General features: G+C 37.8%; 1 protein-coding gene across 1 annotated transcript; it reads right to left on the bottom strand.

The window, feature by feature from the left end:
• Window positions 1-5662: 5662 nt before the first annotated feature.
• On the bottom strand, window positions 5663-22773 carry LOC121509502. Its single transcript, XM_041786927.1, has 4 exons — window positions 22708-22773; window positions 14789-15361; window positions 10106-11266; window positions 5663-7323 (listed from the first exon to the last, which is right to left on the bottom strand). Exons 1-4 carry the CDS (start codon window positions 22724-22726, stop codon window positions 5663-5665), a joined length of 3414 nt encoding a protein of 1137 aa, XP_041642861.1. The 5' UTR covers window positions 22727-22773.
• Window positions 22774-25950: the final 3177 nt, after the last annotated feature.

The raw sequence follows: 25950 nt of genomic DNA, 5'->3' as shown, positions 1-25950 counted from the left end.
CCAAAACACAGCGAGGAATTCGGGGGTTAGGAGGATTATATTGTTAAAACTGTTGAAACTGCCCTTATGTCTGTAATGTTTATAAAATCACTTAAGATTTCAAAATCTTCTAGTTTGGGGCAAGCCACAGGAAGGTACTCTACATCCTTTAAATTACATAGATAGATAGATAGATAGATAGATAGATAGTTGATAGATAGATAGATAGATAGATAGATAGATAGATAGATAGATAGATAGATTGTTAGATAGATAGATAGATAGATAGATAGATAGACAGTTGATAGATAGATAGATAGATAGATAGATAGATAGATAGATAGATAGATAGATAGATAGATAGATGGTTAGATAGATAAATAGATAGATAGATAGATAGATAGATAGATAGATAGATAGTTGATAGATAGATAGATAGATAGATAGATAGATAGATAGATAGTTGATAGATAGATAGATAGATAGATAGATAGATAGATAGTTGATAGATAGTTGATAGATAGATAGATAGATAGATAGATAGATAGATAGTTGATAGATAGTTGATAGATAGTTGATAGATAGATAGATAGATAGATAGATAGATTGTTAGATAGATAAATAGATAGATAGATAGATAGATAGATGGTTAGATGGTTAGATAGATAAACAGATAGAAAGAGTTAGATAGATAGATAGCTAGATAGATAGATGGTTAGATGGTTAGATAGATAAACAGATAGAAAGAGTTAGATAGATAGATAGATAGATAGATGGTTAGATGGTTAGATAGATAGATAAATAGATAGATAGAAAGAGTTAGATAGATAAATAGATAGAAAGAGTTAGATAGATAGATAGATAGATAGGGGGCAGTTGCATGCGCCATTGCTTGAAGCAACCCCAAAACACAGCGAGGAATTCGGGGGTTAGGAGGATTATATTGTTAAAACTGTTGAAACTGCCCTTATGTCTGTAATGTTTATAAAATCACTTAAGATTTCAAAATCGTCTAGTTTGGGGCAAGCCACAGGAAGGTACTCATCATCCTTTAAATTACATAGATAGATAGATAGATAGATAGATAGATAAATAGATAGAAAGAGTTAGATAGATAGATAGATAGATAGATAGATAGATAGATAAATAGATAGAAAGAGTTAGATAGATAGATAGATAGATAGATAGATAAATAGATAGATAGGTAGATGGTTAGATGGTTAGATAGATAAGTAGATAGATAGATAGATAGATAGATAGATAGATAGATAGATGGTTAGATGGTTAGATAGATAGATAAATAGATAGAAAGATAGATAGATAGATAAATAGATAGAAAGAGTTAGATAGATAGATAGATAGATAGATAGATAGATAAACAGATAGAAAGAGTTAGATAGATAGATAGATAGATAGATGGTTAGATGGTTAGATAGATAAACAGATAGAAAGAGTTAGATAGATAGATAGATAGATAGATGGTTAGATAGATAAACAGATAGAAAGAGTTAGATAGATAGATAGATAGATAGGGGGCAGTTGCATGCGCCATTGCTTGAAGCAACCCCAAAACACAGCGAGGAATTCGGGGGTTAGGAGGATTATATTGTTAAAACTGTTGAAACTGCCCTTATGTCTGTAATGTTAATAAAATCACTTAAGATTTCAAAATCGTCTAGTTTGGGGCAAGCCACAGGAAGGTACTCTACATCCTTTAAATTACATAGATAGATAGATAGATAGATAGATAGATAGATAGATAGAAAGAGTTAGATAGATAGATAGATAGATAGATAGATAGATAGATAAATAGATAGAAAGAGTTAGATAGATAGATAGATAGATAGATAGATAGATAGATAGATAAATAGATAGAAAGAGTTAGATAGATAGATAGATAGATAGATAAATAGATAGAAAGAGTTAGATAGATAGATAGATAGATAGATAGATAGATAGATAAATAGATAGAAAGAGTTAGATAGATAGACAGACAGACAGACAGACAGACAGACAGACAGACAGACAGACAGATAGATAGATAGATGGTTAGATGGTTAGATAGATAGATAAATAGATAGATTGATTAATGGTTGCCGATTCCTTCATTTGTAGTGCAGCTGCTGTGAATTGTTTTCTTTAAAGATTACAAAATACATGTGTGTACATGTATGTAACATGCTACAGTTGGTTAAAAATATTCAACCAATGAAGTTATTAAGAAACTGATCAGATATTTAAAGTAAAAACTATATTTTAAAAGCCGTTTTTAAAGGAAAAAGTGAGGTATATAAACATATTTATATTTGTTCTTTCTTTGACTGTATTATGTTTTTGTTGGAAGAGCTTTTTCTTAAATGAAGTATTGCAGTATATTTTCACTGATTAATGAGTAACAGGTGTACACTTAGATTAAAGTTAATTTAACTCTGTTTTGTTTTCAGTTTACCAAAAAGTTGAAAATCAGATGCTAGATCTAAGGCCCTTAAACCTTCCTTTAGTTTCAACCTCTCATGGTACTCAGATTAAGTTTGTTTCAACTATAGATATCTTGGTATTTTGACATATTTTTGTCTATAAAGCTATTATTGGCCTTCATCCCTCCTACTTTCAGACTTACATCAGTCAGAAGAGTACAAGATCTCATAATCTTTGTTACCAGGATCTTTACTTGTGGTTCGTCCCAGAGGTCAGAACTGAACTGGGAAAAAAGACCTTTAAGTTTGCTGCTCCCTCTGCCTCTGTAAAAGAGATTTTTAATTTCAGTGCAGTTTTCTTCTGGTTAAATAAAGGTGAAATAAAAAATAAAAACATAGCTCACACTCAATTTTTGGGTTAACCATTTATTAATTTAATAAAAGAAAAAATGAAAATCAAATCCACAAAGTATTCATTCAAAGATTAATCCAACTTTTGTTCTCAGTGAATATTTTCAAATAAAAGCAATGATTCTTATTTCACTTCAACAAAAATTCACAAAGAAAAAGATCATCTCCACTGGTTGAGCAGAGCTTTACTGAGATTGATCTGAACTACAAAGACAATCACCTCAAAATGTAAGAACAAAAAAGCCATGTTAATACAGATCTTATACAATGATCCTAACAACACAGACGTAGGTGATACTAACTACAGATGAAAAAAAAATTATCTGTTGAGATACAGGCATTAAAAGTTAAAAACATACCTCCAAAGTAAGTTGGTTTTAAGAGCCTGACAACCAGCACTCAAATATATTATCAGACAGAAATTAAAGATTCACTTTTGTTTATTTTTCAGAAAATGAACTGAAAATTCCTGATTTGAAAATTTGAACAGGTTTAATTATCTTTGTTATCACGACAGGTTAAAAAACTTGGTGCAGCTGTGGCTTGTTTATTGCACCAGTTTGACTGCATGATGACATGATCAGATAATAAGCCCTACCCCTCAACGCGCTCCAGCACCATGAGCCAGTTGAATTTGTTGCAGCTGCATGATGCACTCAGCAAACCTCACAAAAAAACAGCAAAGTGTCTTTTGAATTAAGCTCTGTGGCAGATCACAGTCAGCTCAACCTAAGGATCAACAGTGTTCTCTAAGTTTGTTTCACGTTTAGGCTGCATAGTGTTAGCAAAGATTGCTGCAGTTACAAGTATATTAACCTTGCAAAGCAGATGCAGTGTCTTGTTTCCATGTCCGTCATCAGGCAAATCCATTGTGCAAAGCTCCAGTCTGAAGTGATTGTGCCTGGTCTAAGAAGGGACAAATCAGCATCATTTGAGGAGAACAAAGCAGCAGCCATGGGCGTGGTTTAGTCGTACCAGAAGCTGATAGCAATGGCTTCTGCCAGTGTGGTGCTTAGCCTGGATGTAGCTGCAATATAGCGGCAGTTTAAGAACTGGACCACTTTTCTTTATAAGATAGATAGCAGAGAGAACAGCACTAAAAACTTTTCATGATGAAAAAGAGTTTTTTTTTCCTTATAGGGTAAGTGTACCCAGTAAGCCCAGGTACCATTTAAGCCCACTTGCAACTTTGAAGTCAATTTAAAAAAAAAAAAAAAAAGAGGGGCCTTTCTATAATGTTACACATTCACACAATTTCTTAATTATATGTCAGTTTTTGTTTGGCACCAATCACATTTGTCAATATTGAATAAGGCCCGCCTACATTCATGCAGTCTCAAGGAGGCTCAGATAAAGTCCCCTCAAAACTTTGGTGTTTTGGGACCCCTCAGAAAAAAACCCTCTATTTTCAGCCACTGACTTGTTAAGTACATTCATATGATGTAATTTGAGAGATAATTGATTGTTTTTTGTGTATAAACAAGTAGTTTTTAGTCATTTCTTACTATTTAGTTTTATGTGAAAAGATGAGTCATACTAGCTAGCGTAGCGAGCTAATCACTAATCAATACATGTAGCCCTACAGATAGATACACTGCCTAAGGATTAAAAATGATAAGTACACAAACTAAGTGTTTTCTGATTCATTTTACATAAATCTTCAAATTAAGACACAAAGAAGGGTTTGGGTGAAATACTTTCAAAAAATGTCTTTTTTCCAAGGTGGGCTTAAATGGTACAGTGACCCAAAATACAGCTAGTGTAAGCTAACGTTGAACAAGAATTCCTTGATAATTCAGAAAGTTTGGCAAAAGAGAGATGGCAAGTTTTACAGCATATTTAGGCTACAGGCATTTCTTCATACATTCGTTTCATTTTGGTGAGAAAATATTATCTTTATTTCCTTGGTAGTCACTGTAGTGCCATTTAAGCCCAGTGTGTTCCATTTAAGCCCATCTTATGTGTTTCAATAGGAAATAATGACATTTTGAGGTTTGATAGGTTTTTCACTGTAATCCTGTGTTGGACGTTGTTATACCTCACCAACTTCATTAACACGAGTACATCACAGATCACACACTGCCCAGAAGAATTATGTCAGTTAATTTTGCATAACAATTTGTTTACAGTGAGAAAAATGCAAACAAAAAGGAAGAATTACAGCAACTGTCCTAAAATCATCATTGTTACAAGACAAACATTAAATCCAAGTTCAATAAGATATTGTTGATGCACTGTAATGTCATTTAATACTTTTAAAATCAAATACATTTTTTTTTATTTTGTCAATATCGAATCAAATTTTGTCAATATTAAATAAAATGTTCAATGAAATGTTAAATGCTGAAGCCAATGAAAATGATTTTTAAGCCTGCTTGGTCATGTTTGTGGTGGTCCATTTTTACAAGCCAAACATTAAATCCAAGTTCAAAAAATAAATTGTGTTTAACATGTTTAACATGTTACTGAATGAATATGTGTTTACTACCTGAAAAATATAATAATCTTTTATATTTCTGTCAATAAATGTGGTTGTGGACTTATTTGGCACACATGTGGGCTTAAATGGTACTTAGGTACCAATTAAGCCCATGCCAGACTTTTGACTTTATTCATAAAATTTCTTTAATTGTTCTTTAAAATATGCATAAGTAAATAAATATACTTTCAAATAAGAGATTACTCCTTCATTTTAATAAATCATCATGTTTATAAACCATCTTAGTATCTATGAAAAAGATTAGATTTTGGTGGGCTTAATGAGTACACTTACCTTAAATGTGTGTTTTTGAATTCAAATGGAAATGGAGATCCTAGAAAGCTGATCTGAGAAAGTTGTGACTGTACGTAAGATCTCACTGAACCTTACACTTTCGGTCTGCTCCTTCCATGAGTTCCTGTAACAGATCAGTGATTTCGTTTTCATGGGTTTCTTGCAGGGTTTCCCTTTTCTCCTGTGTGTCCATCATCTTTATATCTTTCTTGTGTTTTTTTAGCAGGCTGTTGACTTTTTGCATGTTTTCTTTCTTTTTGGTGACACATTTTACCATGCTGTAGAGTTCAGCTCGATGTTTTTTCTTCAGTTCTTCTTCCTGATAGACTGACATCACCTTTAAGAGGTCATATTTCTCATCTCTGTCTTTCATCTGTTTCTCGTGGTCCTCCTTCAGGGTTTCATATTCCTTTTTCTTTTTGTCTTTGAATTCATTGAACTCTTCAGCTTTCTTTCTGGCTTCCTCCTCAAATGTTTTCTTCAGGTTCTCCATTTTAGCCTTGTAGTTTTCCTCAATAGCTTTCTTCTCTTTTTCCTCCACTTGCCTTCTGATTTGGTCTTCCTCTTTTCTTTTCTTTTCATTAATTTCTTTTCCCCTTTCATATTCCTCTTGGAGCTTTTGTCGTTTCATTTCTTCTTCATGTCTTATCTGCTCGTTTTCCTTAAACCTTTCTTCCCACCAGTCATTCTGTTTTTTCTCCCAGTTCTCTCTTTCTTTCTTCAGTTCTTCTCTGGCTTTCGCCAGCTCTCTGTGAATGCTGTAATTTTCCTCTGATTCTGACAGCTTCCTTTTCTCCAAATCTGTGAGCTTCTGTTCCCACTCCTGTCTTTGAATTTCTTCCTGTTGCATTCTCCTCTTGTCTTCCTCCTCTCTAATTCTCTGTTCTCTTCTTCTCTCTTCTTTTTCTTTAATGATATTTTTTTCCTTTTCCCTAAGCAGGTTCTCTCTCTGCTCTCTCTGTTTTTCAGTTTCTGCTTGTTGCTCTTCCACTCGTCTTTTCATTGCTCCCATTTCTTCTTCATGTTTTCTTTGGAGTTCTTCCACCTTCCTCTTCATCTCCTCTTCCTTCTCTTTCAGGATCCTCTCTGTTTCTTTCTTTATCGCTGCTTCAGCTTCTTGCAGCATCTCATTGGTGTAGCAGCTGCCTCCATTTTCCTGTACCATTGAGTCGATCTTGGCGATCAGCTCACTAACCTGTTCTCGGTTTTGTTTCTTGCGGTTATCAAACAGATGGTATCTTCCTCTACAGTCAGCGATCAGCTTCCTGAAGGAACCAGTGCAATTCTCTTTGATGTATTCTTCAAGGGACTGCTTCTCATACTTCAGTGAATCACCTCCAGTTAACAGTATGATAGTGAACTTTTCAGCCTTCCTCCCAAAGCCTTCCTTGATGAGTTTTATCGTCTCCTTCTCTTCTTCTGTGAATCTGCCGATGTTTAACACCAACAGAAAGACATGTGGTCCTGGAGCCAGAAGACTGATGCATTTAATCATCTCCTCGCAAACTTCAACTTGGGACAGATCTGGGTCAAACAGACCGGGAGTGTCGACCACAGTAATACGACGACCGTTCACATCAGCATGTTCTTTCTGACAGCATTTTGTGACAGAGAATTGGCTTGGTTTAGACTCAAACACCTCTCTTCCCAGAATGTTGTTTCCTGAGGAACTCTTTCCGTTGCCAGTCTTTCCTATCAGCACAATCCTGAGATCCCCTGGCCTCTGCTCCTCACCAGCACCATCTGTGAAATAAGAGGATCCGGAATTATTTGAACTACTGCCGGATGGAATGGCATTCCCCTAGTGAAAATATAGCTTTTTAAGGTTCTGAATAAACATCAGGTACTTGTGCCCCCACACAAAAGGATCAGCACTCAGTGAGGAAATCCCTGATCCATTACTATTTGACTCCACAAGTCTTGCTACCCAGACTGATGAGGGGCAAGAAACCAGGACTTCATCAGTGGTGTTTCATTCAGTTAACCCCACCTCCAGAGGGCTAAACAGTGATCTCCAGCATCCCAGAGTTACCCCCGTCCATGCCAACTCACACCACCCACCTTCCAACATGGAGACATCAGTGGCCACGGTTACATGATGTTTTTTAATTCTGAATTAATTATTCAGAATTAAATAATTTGGAACTAAAGTATTCTCCTTCATGTTTACATGGACATAGTAATTCCAAATTGAGGTTTACCTGGAAAACACGTTTAATCACCTTTATTCAATTCCGCTTAAGGTCTGGGGGTTGGGAAGGGTTGTGATTGGACAGGGGGCTGACGTGAAGTATTTATGTTTACCGGAAGAAAACTAATTCCGCCTGCTTCCGTCCATCCACTCTTTTCATTATATCCATATCTTCTAAGGCTCTTATTAAATAAATAATCTCGGCTCGAGTCCAACGCTTGCTTCGGGCCGCCGTCCTGGAATATGTGCCCGCTAGTGTGGAATATGTGCGTCATCGCGACAGGACAAGGGAACGAGGGACAGTAATGCACCAAAGTGATGGATGCCAACTGCCGTAAAACCTAAGAAGAAGAAGAAGACAAGGGGATGAGCATGTGCAGAACGACCGGAGTTAATTTACAGCGGAATGAGTGTATATATGATCGAGGAATTATTCAATTCCTTAAAGATTTAAAATCAGAATAAACCAGCCACTTACTTCGGATTTAAGTTTAATTCAGAATGGTCATTTTCATTCGGAATTAGGTGTTTACAAGGCCTTTTTAAAGAGGATTTAACTTTAAATCTGAATAAAAGTGGAATTAAAGCTCTCATGTAAACGTGGCCAGTATCTTACCTAACCACATGGCCCACACAGCCTAGACAGCATGCCACCTTCAACAAACCCAGGCTCCGTAGAAACAAGCTCTAGGTAGTGGAAATGCTGATAGCACCTACTGTAGCAAAACTCATAATTACAACTACAGAAAGACGACTATTCCTGGTACAAACATTACACGTGAAACTACCAAATGTACATTGAACGTATAAATTAGAAAAGCTGAAAGAGAGAGAAAGTTTAGCAATAGGGTGGGGGAGGCAGAGCTCAGGTTGAGGTGTCCCGACGTGGGCTAACCCATAACCCCGCCTGGCTTGGCATGACACTCTATCTCCCCCTACTCCTTCATTTTCATGAAGGAAGAGAGATAATAGCAGATTATGAGAAAATTTCAAATAGATGAGTTAAGGGGTTTCATCAAATGTTCTTTTTGCCTCCAGCTGGCATTATTCCTCATTCAAATCCATCGACTGGCCTGAACTGCTTCATCTGACAACTCCTAAACTTACCTTAGCAACCGCCACAGAAATCCAAGGACATCAGGCACACTTTTATAGATCTGGTAGAGGACTCTGTTTGGTCCTAAGGCCAAAGAAGCCTTTGCATGCCTCACTACATCCTGCACTTCCTGCCACCTTGCTGGTCTACAATCCATGCTAAGCTTTATCTCTCCTAGTGGTTGCATATCAGGGAGAAGGTCTAACCCCCTATTCTGTCCTGGATCTGAATACGACCTTTTTAAATGCTCCTCGACTTCTGGCTTGGTGCTCTATACTGCCCTCCCTTTTTCCTGAATGAACAATCCTTAAACCCGAACTTAAATGGTTCCCTATAAATTGCTGTCCTAAACAACTTGTTCTGCTTCATCTTCCTCCTTAGTTGTTCTGCCCTTCTGTTATCAGCCTCTGTCTATGCTACTCTTGCAAAACATTAATTCCCTCTGTCTCCTCTACTGCAGCCTTCCTCCATGCTTTCACTGTCTCCTCTCCTCTCCTCTCCTTTACTAACCTATCGTTTTCTGTTGTCCAGATTTAACTGGTTGAACTCTTTCAACCCCTATTTCTTGCATGAACTCCAAATCTTTCTACATCATATGCGTGCATCATGTCTCATATTTTCTCTAGCTTGTTTACCATTGTTCCCTTAATTCCCTCTAACAACATTATGAGGTCCCTATTCACTACCTCCCATTCTTTCCTCTCACTTGCTTTAGGCCATTTAACTGTACCTCTGTGCTCAGAGGTTCTCCCTCTCACTAGCAGGCTGTCCTTAGTGTCATCCACATCCCTTTCACCCAGGCTATTCCTGCAGTGCTAGAGTTGCTGATATCCTGTGAGCTGTGGTTTTCTACCTACCACTGGACTTCAGCCGACTGACTTTATTAATTTCTCGAGAAGTATTGATCGATGTGATCACCTTGCACTCCTTTTACCATTTTATCACCCCTGATGTGTTCCAAGGTCTTTAATTGATGCTACTTTCTGCCAACCAGGAGCTTTGTCTTCTATCTTACCCTACTCCTTTTCTTCACCAGTGCATTTAATCCACACCAAGATCTAGTTCTGACCCAGAGGGATAGGTTTGTGACCCTGTCCTGCACTGAAACGCTCATCACAAATCCAATCATAACACTGATATTTACAACAATTGTGCTCTCTCGTGGTATTACTTACAGGGATGCTGTAGAAAAATATATCAGTGTGATTTCTTTTGCAAATAAAAATTACAGTACTTACCCTCGAGCTCTGCTTGTAGCATGCTGACCCTTTCCATTTGAGCCTGTGCAAACATTTTCGTTGTGTAGGTCAGTGGTTCCTTTGTAGATCCAGATCTTTGCTTCTGTAGTTTGAACAACAGCTCTGGAACCTGCTGCCTGTCTCTGATGTTAAGAGCAAAATATCCTCCGCAGCTCTTAATGAGCTCCTGGACATCCATGTTTTTCTCGAGAAAGTGGACAACTTCTGGAGCTGAAGGATCTGAATAGACTGTAAACAGGATCACAGTTAAGCTTTTAATCTGGTAGCTGAATGTGTTCAGGATGGTCTTGAACTCTTCCTTGTCTCCATCAGTAAGTGGACCCACAGGTAGGACCAGAATGAAGGCATGGACACCCTCAGGATCACAAAGGGAGACACATTTGAATGTGTTTTCCATTACTGCCTCCAGTGGTTTTCCATGCAAGGCAGGAAGCTCCACCAAGGACACCCAGCGTCTACAAACCTCTCCCTGATGTTTAACACACTGTGATGAGCTGAAGGTAAAATCAAGATCTGTCTGACCTAAAATGGCCGTTGCTGCTGACATTATCTCTGCTCTCCTTCTCCCACACAGAACCAGGTTTAAAGCCGGTTTGTTGGGTTCAGACTTTATGGACTCTTCAGTGAACGTGAGGAAGTTTCCTTTATTTCTATGCACAACGTTTTCCATCTTCTCCATCATTACCCAGTGGATGTTTTCAGTCATACTGTAGTGCCTTTCTCCACAGTCTTGAAGTAGTCGTCTGAAGGCCATTCCTGTTTCGTCCCCCTCATGTGTGCTGATGGCTATTGAGTATTTCAAAGCATCTTGACCAAACAAACTCAGGATGAACTTCAGTGTTTTTCTGTTCTCTTCAGTGAAATCAGAAGGCTCCACTAACAGCAGCAGGACATTCGGTCCGGGAGGACAAGCTTCCACACATCTTCTCATTTCTTGTCTCATTGTTTCCACAGGTAGAATGAACATTTCTGGAGTTTTCACTACTGTTACCTGTTTCCCTCCCCACTCTCCATGGGCAACCTCACACTTGTTTGGAAAACTTTTTGAAGTATAAAACTCTCTTTTCCCAACGATGTAATTTCCTAGTTTTGCTTTTTTGTCATTGCTTTTTCCAAACAACACAATCTGGAGATTTGGAGCTGAAATGGAAACACAAGATTAAAATAATCACAAAGTATTGCATGTAGGTTTTAATAACAATCATGTCAGTGCTACAGATACATCATAAATGCTTTTTTTGTATGATATTCTGAATGGAATATTATTGAGGTTGCACTAGAGCTGGGCAATTAATTGAAAAATAATCGAAACTGACATTTAGAGCCTCCAACTGACGAAAACCTGCCATGTCAATTATTTCAATTTTTCCCCCTTTTCTTGGAAAGCTTTGACTTTTTATGAATAACATAATTTTAGCTGATGTGTGTTTTGATTTCAAATATTTCAATAAATACACATAAATTGTTAATCTGTGCCTGTTCCTTTCAGTTGTTTGTTTTAAAATTATACAAATATTTACAGAACAAACAGAGTCAGAGGTTGGGGGTGGAATAATTGTTCATTAATCATAATCAAGGTTAAAAAGTTGAATTAATCGTGACTTTGATTTTTGCTGTAATCACCCAGCCCTAGGTTGCACTGTATTATAGGCATGATATCTATATCAGCAGATATGAGCTTAAAGGGTAAATGATCAGTTTTGGCAGATCCTAACATTTCTGCCATTATTTATTTTGGCCCTAAATTGTTAACATGCAAACAAACTGAAAATCCGACTGTGTTGTGGTTGAGACACGTGTCACAGTTCCAGTTTGAAAAGGACTTAATGTAACCTGGCACGCCAGATGGATGTGTGAAACACATCCAACCACCTGTAGACAGCGTTGTCCACCTGTAGACAGCGTTTAGGAAAGGGCAGAGCTTTTGGAAAAAAAAAAAAAAAAACTCAGAGGATGACTGGATGAACGTTCTGTCTGTCACATCTTTACGGGCCAATCAGAGCAACAAAACGTGACACAGCCGCTACCAAGGAGTAAACTCCGTAGAGAACTGCATAACGCGAACCATGGCGACTGTAGACATGTCAGCACACGACTTTTGTCATTTTTGAAAACAACTCACTGCTGTTCTTTGTTCTTTTAACAAAGAAATGTCAAGTTCTGATAAAACTGGCGCTTTAGCAGCATCTGTGCTAATGTCTTCTGCCATAATTGCACCGGCCTCTTGTTGCTGCTTTCTTACGTCACAACTCCGCCATGCCTTAAAGTACTGCCCCTCGTTGCTGATTGGTCCTGTCACTTTTTAACAGTTCAGACAGGAGCTTAGCAAGATGGATTCACTATTGAGAAACACGGAAACGGGTGTACCCATCTGCTTTGCAAGGTTTGGCTTGATGGCCAAAATGCCCTATTTTGGTCTCATCAGGCCTAAAAATTTTCTTCCACTTAAATGTGGAGTTTCCACATGCCTTTTGGCAAACTCTCATCCAGCTTAAACTGAGTTTTATTCAACAGTGGCATTGTCTTTGCCGCTCTCCCATAAAGCTTTGACTGGTAAAGTACCGGGGCAACAGTAGGTTGTTTTCAGAGTAGGAATGGGTGGTAATACAGTAATATTATATCCTGGGGTATGGAAGAATATCTACAGTATTGCTTTAATTACCTTTATGAAGACATGATGATGTGAAATGTGCACAGGTTTATAATAAATGCCTTGTGTGTATATGTCCATTCTCACCAGCAGCACCACTGTCTGTGTGTGAAGATGCTTTAAAAGTGACGACAGAACTCGAGTTATGATGTTGGGCCAATGTGACAAACAACAAAGATGAACATGCATACTGGCACATACAAACTTGTGTGCCATAGCCTGGCACAGGGCTGCATGGCACCCCAGTATGGTCTTCTTCAAAGTCAAAAATGTGAACTGCTGGCTGTAATGTGATACACAACAACGCAAGTTTGAAAATACTTCAGTTCTTCTTTCTAGGTGTAGATCAGTGATTAAAATCAAGTTTATTGATAACAGCAGCAGCAACACCAGGCACCATTAGAAACACTGACAATTTTTTAAAAGGTTCAAACTTATTTTTGCCATTTTTTGCGAGATAGATGAAGTTCATCGGTGCTTGGTGGTTATTTTAGGCACTGCAGTTGTCTGTACATTTACATGCTGCCTATAAGATAAACTTCCAGCAGGACAGAGCTCGGCATTGTTGTGCTATCTGGAAATAAAATCTAAGTCCAATCTTTATCTGATAGAAGCACACTGAACATTACTTACATTCCCAGATTCGACATGATAATTGATTTTTTCTCAAGTTAAATCAGGGAGGAGGGGAGGGAAGAGAGAGGAAAAATAAAGTGCATATGTGTCATAGATGTAGAGTAACAAGAGATAAACTTTGTTTGCACCTCTGTAATGAAGTAACTGTTAATTGAGTGAGAACAATGCTCCAACTGTAAATCACTTGTGGTGCTACCATAAAGGTTGCCTAATAAATGTTTTTTGAGCTGAAGCATTTTAATAAAATATTTAACAACGCACCTGTAGAGGCATGCACTCTGGTCGCGCTGTTTGCAAACCAGTAAGTGCTTGAATAATGTGTTTATTGTGTTATTTTTCCGGTGGTAATTGTGTATACCCCAGTAAAATTTGGGGAGGGTATGATGGTATTAAAAATGAATACCCTCCAATCCTGATGCAGAATCTTTCTCATCCTATCTGCTGAAGCCTTTAACTCCTTCAAAGTAGTCATTTGTGTGTTGGTGGCCTGTCTCACTAGTCTCTAACCTTTTCTCTGAGCTGCTTGGAGTGTTCTTTTGTCTTCATGGTGTAATGGTAGTCAGGAATACTGATTAACCAGTGACTGGAATCCTTCCAGATGCCGGTATCTTTATACCACAATTACTGTTGATACATTCACTGTACTCAGGCAGTCCCCATTTCACTAACTGTGAGACGACTAGCACTGATTGTTTGAACTGGGTCAGTCACTTAAAAGGGGGTGAATATTTATCCAGCCACTCATTTTTACATTACATTTGTTTGTTTAGTTGAGACTATTTTAAAGAAATCTGTTTGGACATTAAGAGTTTTTTGGGGATGTTTTTTTAATGTATTTTTTTTACACCATGATTGATTTATAAAATCAATGAAAGGGTAAAAAGATCTTAAATACTTTTCACAGGCACTGTAGATCAGCTGATATCTTTTTTTCTCTATTTATCATCATTCCCTACACTTTATAGTGTGTATTAAGGACTGAAGTTTTAGGTCTGAACTACATTTTAGTATCAGTATGAATATTGGTATTGGCTATTTCTTTCTTTTTTTTTTTTCTAAATACCAGCATATCTGATATCAGCAGAAATCCAATATCCCACATCCCTAATTTCCTTGCTTCAAAGCAGTAAGTAGCCAGAAATTAAAGTCATAAAAATAAAGCTTTACCAGAATAAAGTCTGAGTATCTAATCTTTACATATGCCAAACAATCCAATTCTTGATTGAGGACATTTACTTACATTGGCATGGAGTTCTTCTTGATGTCAACCCTGTACAAAATGAAAAAGATATCTGACTGATTAAAGAAGAATAAATAGACTTTCTGATTTAGTAGTTAGTGACAGCCAAAATAAAAAAAATACCAAGACTGTTTACCAGCACATGTTGCCTTCCTGGAGTTATCCATGTCCAGATTCGCTCTGTTGTTCATTTCCAGAATGTGATCCAAACTTGTTATCAGGTCTTGAACTTTACGGTTTTCAAGGTCCAAGAACCTTTTTCTACACAGTCTGATTATGTCTTCTAAATGTGGGTTGTTTCTATGATCCCTCTTGACACTTGACCTTCCCACAGCAGATGTTAATGTAAGAACCAGTGAATGATCAAATGAATGATCACCAAAGTGATGAAGGACTCCGCAGAGCTTCTGCCTGTGTTGCTCAGTGAAGTCTTCAGACTGTAGAACCAGCAGGAGCACATATGTTCCAGGTTCAAAGAGTCCTACGCATATTTCTAAATGTCTTTTTAGTTTATCGCCAATGCTTTTGGGATGCAGGAGATCTGGAGTGTTGATGACGGTAATATCTTCACCGCCTTTCCACCATCCTTTGATTTTCTCAAAGTGCGGTTCGTCCTCTGCCAGGAACATGCTCCTTCCCAGGATTAAGTTTCCCACTCTACACCGTTGAGACCAGCTGTTCCCCAGAAGAATAACCTTCAGTTCAAAATCTGGAAATAAAAAACACAGAACAGGGATGCTGATTACTTCTAAGGTCAGACATTTAGAGAAGGAAAACCCAGAGAGGTTTTAAGAAAGTGAAGCTTTCTTGCATGCCCTCATAAAAACATGTTGCAATCATTTGGTATTTAAAGACCTATGCTTCTCTCTGCTGGGCAACATTTAATCACAACACATTCAAGTCAGGAATGCTTGTCATTGATTTAAACATTTAGGCAAAATTGCTATACAGTTTTGCTTGGCATTGAAGGCTCTGGTTAAAAGGTAACATGCGTGGACTTTTTAGGGAGTACAGTGCTAAAACTCAGATTACCCTGACAGCAAAACTCCTCTGGCGCAGATATGGGCCAAATAAATGGCCCATATGAATGAGTGATTTGGTAAGGCATCTTTGCCCTCATGTGACCCACAGTGCTCAGTGATTCTATACTGATATTTCTCAGTAAAATAGGAACAGTAAACAAACTTGTGTCTTAGTGAGGCATCAATTCTGTGAGATTATATCCTGTATAAATTTGTATGTATAAAGATTTTTTAATCTATACTTATCAGTGGTCTTTATTTTTCACAGATCAGTGCTGTGAGACTAAAAACGCAGAACCCAGAACAAACACAAACTTACCTCCTCGCCTCCTCAAGGTGCATTAAAGGAATTGGAAAAGTTTTGTAATGAGAAGCATCCTTAGTGTTACACTCGCTCTTGTTTTTCACTTTTTATAGATTTTTTTAAACCAGGCCTCTTGTGATGAAACCACTGGAGTGGCATTTTTAAAGATTTTTGAGCATAAGTCACTAATCCATCCTTACAGTAGAAAAATATACAAATGAATTATAGGAGGGGAAAGGTCAGATTTTGTGTCCATTTGTGTGACTCGAGTCAAAGTCTGGGTCAGCTTTGGCGCATATTTGTGGTCTCTTCTGCCACCATCTCTGTCACACACCAGGTGAAGCCACACAGTCACCACTTTGACCTCGTTATCCTCAACTGTTGCTGCCCTCCAGTTTTAAAGGTGCCATGGGCGGAGTTAGGGGGTGGCTACAGGGGCTTAAGCCTCAGATGTTTTCATAAAAGTCCTGAACCTTTTTGGTCTCAGAGTGACTCGCTCCTCCGTTAACTTATTGACTGTGTGTGAATTTGGGATGAAGTGAGTGCTCTTGTCGTCAATATGCAATCTTTGGTAAATGCCGAGGCTGCTGTAATGAAGCCAAAGTTGAATGAAGAAATGTTCAGTATAGAGGATGGCAGATGGTCAAAATTCAGGTAAAGTTTCTAAAGTGTGATTTTGTAGACATCCAGTATACAGCACATTGATTTAGCCTGAGCCTTCAGCTCGTTCACATCGTGTGTCTGTGCCCTAGCTTTCAGTCAGACTCTCCACTCTAAAGCTTAAAACACAGACATGTCCGTCACATGATTCCATTAGATCTTAGATTATTATAACTGAGAAAATAATATGCATCCTCATGTTTCTGACAACGCTCCTTTGTTAAAGATTTTCTCTGAGTTCTGAACATGTTTGATAAACAGGGATCTGATCCTGAAAGCTGTGTGTGCTCAGTGATACTGCTGACTCTGGGTCAGTCTGTCTCACACACTCACTGAGCATAGCAGAGGTGTTAAACACAGTCTCACTGCTTTTTTTTTGGGGGGGGGGGGGGGTCTCTCTTAAAAAACAAACAAACAAGAAAAGATAACTTTAATGTCATCCTGAACAAAAGTCTTAGCATATACTTTAACGTTTGGTTTAATCTGTGTTTGAAAAACTTTAGTCAGACATGAACCATATAGAATAAAATATGATCTGAAAGAGGGGAGATTAAACCTCCACTAATGATTCAGCCTGGGTCGACTCTTTACTGTGTTCCTGTTGGTGTGAGCTGACTGTAGACTGGAGAGGTTTAAACCAGATAGATAACACCACCTTTTTTACTCTTTCAAATATTGGCTTTCATGAAAGTTTGACAGGATATAAATTCTAATTCATCTTGGATCTTATACAGAAAAAAATTTATGTGGCTTTTAGACTCTAGACAATGGTTTTATTTTGTTAGGATGATTTAATCTGACCTTATTGACTCCAATCATATGGAAACAGTTAACTTGAGAATTTTCCCCTAATTCATAGCTTATTTAGCCACTTCATTTTTAGTAAAAATTAGTGCAAAACCCACCACAACACAGGAAATCAAGCTTTTGAAGCTCAAAAATTTCTGGGGGAGGGCCCCCTGACCCCCCCCCCCCCCCACACACACACACACACACACGTCTGAAGTAAATCTACATGCCTCGCTAACTACAGGTACAATGTGGTTTACTTTTGGTAGTTTTAAGTTTCAGGGTTAAGTCAAGGAAATGACAAAGATAAATAAAGATGCTGACTAAAGCACAGTTATAAAGAGAAGATGAGGAAAGGACAGATATACCCTTACAGAAGAAGATTCTCCAGGAAGGAGAGAAACAACAGAAGTCAGGCCAAGAGAGGAGAAGAGGAGAATTATTACAGGAAAAACTGAGGTTGAATTCATATTTGAGGAATCATCAAACATGAAGTAATAGAAAAAGTAAAAAGTAAAAAGAGAGAGGAAAGAGAGGAGGAAGTGAAGTCACTACTAGTTTTAAAATCAGGTGAAGACAAAGAGAGACAGAAGATGGAACTGTTGATCAGATAATAGAGCTGAGTTACAGAAAAGATATCAGAGGTGCCAAAAATTGAAGTGACTAAGATACATGTAAAACTTGATCTTTTAATAGTAGTATAATGGTCATAAATCTAAAACTCCTTGTTTTTATCTGTTCTTCTTTCAGTGGAGCAAACTTCCATCCAGGAGTAAAAGAGAGGAGCAGAGAGAGAAAGAGAGAGAATGAAAGAAGATTAGAGGAGGAAGAGAGAGCAGAAAACAGAGTGAGTCAGAAAGGAATAAATCAGATAGTACAGATCAGGGGCCATCAAGAACATTTGCAAAAGGGCCAGATTTAGTCCCGACAGAAACTCTGGTGGCCAGACTTTCAAATAAACAAAAGTTGAATCAATATTTTGGGTTTGATTGAAATATTGTTGTAGTAGTATTTGTATTTCTTTCAAAATGCAGGACATTTTTAGGAATTAGCAGTGAGATCTATCACTATTATCTAGGTATAATGCAGCAGGCCACAAGGAGCCTGGCAACAGAACTGGACCCCTGAAAATCTTCGAGAATGGCCCCTCTACAACTGTGATTCAGTACTAGTATTAACTCATTTTTGACACTTTTAACCCCTTTGTGCCTCTTAAACAAATTTTCTTGCGTTTAATCCCCTATGTGCCAATTTTATCAATTTTGCCACTTTTGTACCCCTTTTCGTTACATTTTTTTCAACTATTTTTGCAACTTTAAAAACAGTTTTTGCCACTTTTATTTGCCAATTTTTGCAAGCTACTGCTTGCCTCTATAACACATATTTTGCCATTCTTTAACTCATTAAAACCACTTTTCCTGCATGTTTTATCCCCATCTTGCCACTTTTCTTCTATTTTTTGCCACTTTAAAACACTTTTCATTACTTTTTGGCACTATTTTTGTCATTTGCGACCTATTTTTTATACTCTTTGCCCCCTTTTTCTCCTTTACCAATTTTTGCCACATTTTAACCTCTTTTTACCACTTTTTTCTGTCATTTTTTTCCCCTTTTAACCCATTTCACCACTTATCACCTATTTTGCTACTCTCTAACCCCTTTTCACCATTTTATCTGTCATTTTTGCAACACTTCTGCCAACCTTAACCCTTTTTTAAAAAAATTTCTACTAATTATGACAGTAAATTTCAGCAAAAACAGATCAAATGTTGAGTCATTCTAAAGTTATTTCAGTATTGTTTGTCTGATTGATTTAACAGCTGCAGACATTTAAAGCCAGGGGGATACTCTTAAAACCACAATCTTCTTTTCCTCCTTTTCTGAATCTAATGATCTTCTAGGGGCCAGACAGGAAGCTTTGGGGGGCCTGATATGGTCTCCAGGCCGCCAGTTGATGATCAGTGGTATAGATGATAAGTCACATTGAAACTGTGTTATGCTATTTGCCCATGGGAGTTTTAAAAACGTACGTAGCAGGGTTACAGGTGTAAACTCAACACTTGTGTGTTTATTATTAGATAAGGTATATACACTCAACACTTTAAAATGATCAAAATTGTTTTTAATAGGTACTTTAAGTTCTCCCAAATAAAATATGTGCATTCCATGAATACAAATGATGTAAATCAATGAAAATACCGGGAGAATGTCCCCAGACTCTGCTTGTCTTGGGCTAAGCCCCTAATGTTGGCAACACCCAGCTCTGCCCCTGGGTGCAGCCAAACATACATGGTTCTGACTTGGCCCTCATATGTTCTGCTGTGGCACATTCGCCACTTAAATACCACACGTGGCCCAAATGTCAAAACTAATATTTTGCCCAAGTGCTTCAAATATGCAAGTTTCCCAGTGAAGAAACTCCCTCCAAGTTTGAAGATATGGCTAACATTTGACCCACATACGTTGTGCCACGCCACATCTCAGCAAAAGGTCTCAGATTAATGTCACATTTGACCCACATGTTGATGCTATCAGGGTAGAAAGGTACAGTCAAGTTACTGCCTATCAAATACAACAAATCTAAGTTTGGCAGCATTCTACTCCTCGGCAGCAGAAAAGTAAATATGAGGATGCAAAAAAACCCTCAGGCTGCAATGGAGGAAGTTTAGTTGGTGGAGGTGGAGCTTTACCAGCATCGAGAACATTTTTCAGTAAGAAGGAATTCATATTTTAAATGCCTTGCTGAGAAATCTGAAGGAGCTGTGATTGGTTCAGAGTGGTGGAGATCATGACTCAATCAGCTGACTGCCAGCTGATTGCAGCTGGGTGGATGACTTCTATGTCCTGCCTGAACTAGCTCTTAGCTTCATTTATCACTTAGTTTTCTGTGCCCTGGTAAAAACAAGCATCCCACATGTTCAAATCACAAATGGACAAAACAGTGCACCTTCTCCACAGTCTCAGCACATTTGCTGATATGTTCATACTGAGGTTTGAATTGACTAAAGGGCTAAGGAACTGAAATATTTTAATTCTGTTGGTTTTTCCAAGCTCTTCTCCATTCTATATTGCTCCAGTACAAGGTCTGTCAGATTCATGCAGAAACACAAGCAAAGGCACACACAACTCCTGACTACATACTCATGTAATGAGAGGCAAACATCATGCTTTAAAATAATACTGAGTGCCGTTTCTGCACTGTTTCGTGAGTATGAGTATTATTAACAAGGCTTGTATTGGCCCTGATAGAGTATCAGTGCTTCCTAGGTAAATTTTCATTGCTGGTGGGGATATTTTTTATCCTGGCCTCTATTCAGACTGAATGAGTTCTATAACAGTTGCAGTGGAATATAAACTCTCACTGTTTGTCTGAATCCACAAGAGAACATAAAGAACATATCACATTTTGAAACTTAGACATTTTACCATTTCATGAAAACTTTAAGCTCATTTTGAATTTGATAGCAGTATCAAAAAAGTATGGACAGGGCCATGTTTACTATTGTACAGCAACCCATCTTCTTTAACAACAGTCTGTGAACTTTTATCTACTTTTCAGCATTGATAGTTCCTTTCCAGATGTTAGAGCGGCCCACGTCATAGACTCTAATGCAACCCCATACCATCAGAGATGCAGGCTTTAAAACTGAGCTAAAGAGGAGGACAAGCTGGATGCTCCCTCTCCTCTTCAGTCCTCAGGACACAGTGTCCCTGGTCTCCAAAAAGAATTTTTGAGAGAAGAGATTTTTCTGAACCTTTTGATGATATTAAGGACTGTAAATGGTGGGATATTCAAAGTCTTAACAATTTTATTTTGAGAAACTTTTTCTGAAATTGTTTCACAATTTTTTGATGCAATTGTTCACAGATTGGTGAACCTCTTTACATCTGAGAAACCCTACCTCTGAGGTGCTCCTTTATACCGAGTCATGTTACTGACCCGATACCAATTAACCCAGTTAGTTGAAAAAATGCTCCTCCAGCTGTTTTTCATTAGAGCCACTTACTTTTATAGCCAGTTTGGCCCTGTCCCTACTTTTTTTTAGATATGTTGCTGCCATCAAATCAAAATGAGCTTAGATTTTTCATGAAATGGCAAAATGTCTCATTTTCAACATCCGATCTGTTAAAGTTCTTCTATGAACAAAATGTAGGTTTGTGAGATTTTCAAATCACTGCATTCTGTTTTTATGGTCATTTTAAACAGCGCTAACCTTGCAAAGCAGATAGAAATGGCCATTTCCTTGTTTTTTCACTGGTGAATCCATCTTGCAAAGCTCCCATCTGAACCATTTGGGCTCGGTTAGAAAGTGACAGGACCATCAGCGACGAGGGGCAGTACTTTCAAGGGGCGGCAGAGTCGTGACGTAAACAAGCAGTAGCAAGAGCTGGTGCATTTATGGCATGGATGCTGCTAAAGCACCAGTTTCATCAGAACTTGATGACATTTCTCCATTAAAAAAGAACAAAGAACAGCAGTGAGTTGTTTTCTTTTCAAAAATGAGAAAAGTCGTGTACTGACATGTCTACAGTCGCCATGGTTTGCGTTATTCCTCGGTAGCTGCACATGCGCAGCTCGATAGCGGTTATGTCATGTGTTTTGTTGCTCTGATTGGCCCGCAGAGATGTGACAGACAGAACGTTCATCCAATCACACTTAGAGTTTTTTTTTAAAGCCTCTGCCTTTTCCCAAACTTTTCCTATTGAAGCTTTCCCAGATGGTCAGGTTAAAACATTGCCCCAACTTTATTGGAATTGAGGTTGTATCAAATATGCCAGAAATTTATCCGGTTTGTTTGGAGCTACTAATCAGGCCATGGTTGGCCTCAAAAGTGATCAGGCTGAAACTCAACCCTACTGCAAAACCAGTTGTATGACTTACTTCAGATGGGGTATGAGATTGTCGAGTTTTTTAAGGTTAAGGTTGCAGATAGAGAACATTATAGCACACCACTTTAAACCTTTAACACCACCTAAACTCAGGTGTTACTAATGTGAAAATGTTCTAGTTGAGTTTAATTATGACCTTCCAGATTCAGAGGTCTTCCAGCTGTGGATTATTTTTAGAGTAAGGGTTTGTAAAATTTAGCCAATCATGTACTGCAGAGGTGTTCATACAGAACATAATAACTGTCAGTAACTATGTCTACAGAATTTAAAAGAACATGTTTTCAAAAGAGTTTGATTTGTACATGTTTTTTATGTGAATGTTAAATGAAATTTAACCCATAAATTAATTTTACTGTTACATTCTGGCATGTGAAGTCAGACTGAACTCACCAGGTACTGCAGTCGCCATCGTGCCTCTGAAATATCACAGAAAACTCAACTGGTGAGAGGAAATCTATAAAAAAAGACAAAACAAGTAATATATTACATTTTCCATGATAAAGAGAGCAAAGCGTTCATGAATTAGACTTCTTAACTTAAGTTTTCATTTGTGTGTATGTGTGTGTTTGTATGACTGATAAACTTGTTCTTATAACTTTTCCTGGCCGCTGATTTATTATTAACTGTGCGTCAACATGATACAGAAATATTCTTGTAACATTAATTCAGAGAGATAGCTTTCTGCAACACTAGCGACAAACAGAAGTTTGTCATTCTGTAACAAAACAAATGTTTTAATACGAAGGATTAGCCCTAAAGTTACAGTTATCATCGCCCTTTACCTGCCTGTCAGATTGTGTTTTTCTATTTACATGTATTCAAACTGATTTCAGATCAGTTTCTGTGAATAAAACAAACATTGAATTTGATCTGAAAGTTTAGGATTAGAAATGGTCATAATTAAATAACGTCTGTCAGACTTGCATAGTAAAATGTTAAGTAGTACATTTAACCCTCATCTACAAATGCACCTGTTTTAATTTTTTCAAAAGAACTTAAACTCAGTCTAGTTTTGTACTCACCAGCTGAAAATGTTGCTGCACCATCACACTGAGACAGTAGGAGAGAAACTAAAGACAATAAAAAAAATCCAGCACCTGTCAACATGATCACATGATGGTGGGTGAGGCTGTTGACTCTTCAAATAATTAGAATATTTGTCCTCACAGGTTGAAGACAGATGAGACTGAACAGAGAGTAAACTCTAGGCCATATATAGTTGACTTGATTATTTTTAAACAGTTTATTTGTAATCCAAATAGTAACTTTTAATACAAAATGTTTTTGTCTGATTTTTGACCGCAGCTCTTTTTTGTATGTATTTCCTTTTAACTAAGACCTAATCATTTAGACCTTTTTGTTTTATTTCTCTGGTGTCTAGTTCAACTGAGACTGAAACAGATTTTTTTTTCTCATGATTGATGCTGACATAAACTATATGGTAAAGTATAATGGTTGTACTATAATTGTTGCATTGTAATCATGAGTGGTGTTAAGAAAGGTAGTATCAGCATTGTCACTATTTGGAGCGTCCATGTACGGAGTCTGGGTCTGTTGAAGGTGGCATGCTGTTGAGGCTGTGTGGGACATGCAGTAAGGTAGGTAGGTGGTAGGTAGGTGAGGGCTAGCATGAAGAGGGGTGACTCTGGGATGCTGGAGATCACTGTTCAGCCCTCTGGAGGCGTCGTGGGACTAACTGGGCAAACACTGGAGGAGGGGTCCCACTTGACAATCCTGGGGAAGTTCTGGTTTACTTGCCACCCTGCACAGTTGACTTGTGGAGACAAAAAGTAATGGATTTGGGATTTATTTACTGAGCGCCGATCCTCTTTATAGGGGAAAAGTAACTTGTGTTTTATTCAGAATGGGCAAAAGTACTCAACTGCCTAACCATTACACACACAGGGACTGCAATGCCATTGTATTTAAACAAATGTAGTAAGATATAGAGGTGTTGACTTTACTGCATATTGGATGTGTAAAGGTACGTGTATTCGTACTGAACCGATTTGGTACAGGCCTCTTTGTACAGTACAGATGTGTACTGAACAAATACATGTGGAGCCAGAGAACAACTCACTTTCACACTGATTTAAGATCGTTTTTATTATAACACTGGTGCTCTGGCTCTGTGAATCAAATTCATTTTACCTTCAACTATCAGCCTCGGAGGAGGGAGAGAGGGACTCTGCAGCTGTGTCCTAGGTAGGGTTATCCTCAGATTTCACACGGCTCTAACCTCTTTATCCGCCAAGATGGGCTGTAAAAAGTTCTCCTAAACTTCGTAGTAGGTCCCATTAATTAAAAAAGTAATCCAGTGCTGAAGTCCATGTTGAAATCGACAGGAAAGACACTAATTAGCAAACTTAACAAGCTTACGCATGGTAATATGATGATACGTTCAAGTTGGCTGGGAAATTTTGGTGTTTAAAGAATGGGTATAAATATGTCGATATATCAATGAAAATAACCTAGTGGTTCAAAAATGTATTTATTCAGTAATATTTTTAATCATTGAAGAAATTTTGGAAGGAGGTTGCAGCATTATTAATAATATAAATGTAATTTATTCGGCCTATTTATTTTAATACAATTTAATTTAAAAATTAAAATTAAATTTTATTTATTTGCTTCAATCACCGTACCAAAAATGTACCGAACACTGATTTCAAACCAAACCAAAATTTTTCTGTACCATTAACACCCCTACTGCATATGTAACATGAAGAAACGAGGATGACTGTGCTAGTTACTGAATAGGTGTTAAAACTGGAGCCCTTGACTGAATCAAAAGGTCCTTTTGTATTTGAAATTGTGATGTCCAGACCGCCTGGTAACAAAGCCCTGTGCTGGTGTGGATTCTTCCCAGACAGAGGGGTGTCAAGCATACCTTAGATGGGGATGTTCCTCAAGCATAAATCTTTAGTCTCCCCAGGTTCTGGGTCTTTTGCTACATACTGACCACTCGTGTGTGTGCCGATTGACCTTTCTTGCAAGAAATAAAAGCTTTATCTGTCAGCAGAAGTCCATATTTCATTTGTTCACCAGCAGTAGAGAAAAATTGCAACAAGACAAGAAGGCAGCAGCTAGAGTGGCTTCTAGTGGCGGGGTGTTCATTACAGTTTATAGGTCACATATTATGCAAAATACACTTTTCAGGCTTTTCTGACAAAAATATGTGCCCCTGGCCTGCCCACAATCCCCCCAAAAAATCTGCGCCGATCATTGTTCATTGATCAAGTTTGCTTATGATGTTACTTTGATTGGGCTCATACATGGTAATGAAAATGAAAGCAGTTACAGAGCTGAGATAAATCACTTTGGACATTGGTGCCTTGAAAATTATTTAATTTTAAACACAAAGAAAACTAAAGAAATGATTTTTGATTTTATGAGGCAATTATTTTACACTCCCGTTATTATGAAGGACTCAGCCATTGCCCTGGGAATTTGAACAGATTGTCGTGACCAAACTGAGTCCTTTTTGAAGAAAGAGTGGCCAAATTTTGTCAAAGATGAGAAAGGTTACTCTTGTTGTCCCCGACCTAAAAAGACTGTGTGTTTTAATAACATCAAAAGTAAGATTAATAAAGCTTCAGTCTACAGGTGTGCACAATTATAACTTTTTAAATC

The sequence above is a fragment of the Cheilinus undulatus genome, linkage group 5 (genome assembly GCF_018320785.1).
Source record: "Cheilinus undulatus linkage group 5, ASM1832078v1, whole genome shotgun sequence".
NCBI classification, from domain to species: Eukaryota; Metazoa; Chordata; class Actinopteri; order Labriformes; family Labridae; genus Cheilinus; species Cheilinus undulatus.
Note: the sequence above shows the minus strand (reverse complement) of the source record. Positions and strands in the feature narration are given on the sequence as shown.

Coding starts and splice junctions, on each gene's coding strand:
- LOC121509502 (XM_041786927.1), bottom strand. Junction 11,267..14,788: donor CAGGAAGGCAACATGTGCTG/GTAAACAGTCTT, acceptor TTTCCATTTCAG/CTCCAAATCTCCAGATTGTG. Junction 7,324..10,105: donor GCTACAAGCAGAGCTCGAGG/GTAAGTACTGTA, acceptor CTTATTTCACAG/ATGGTGCTGGTGAGGAGCAG.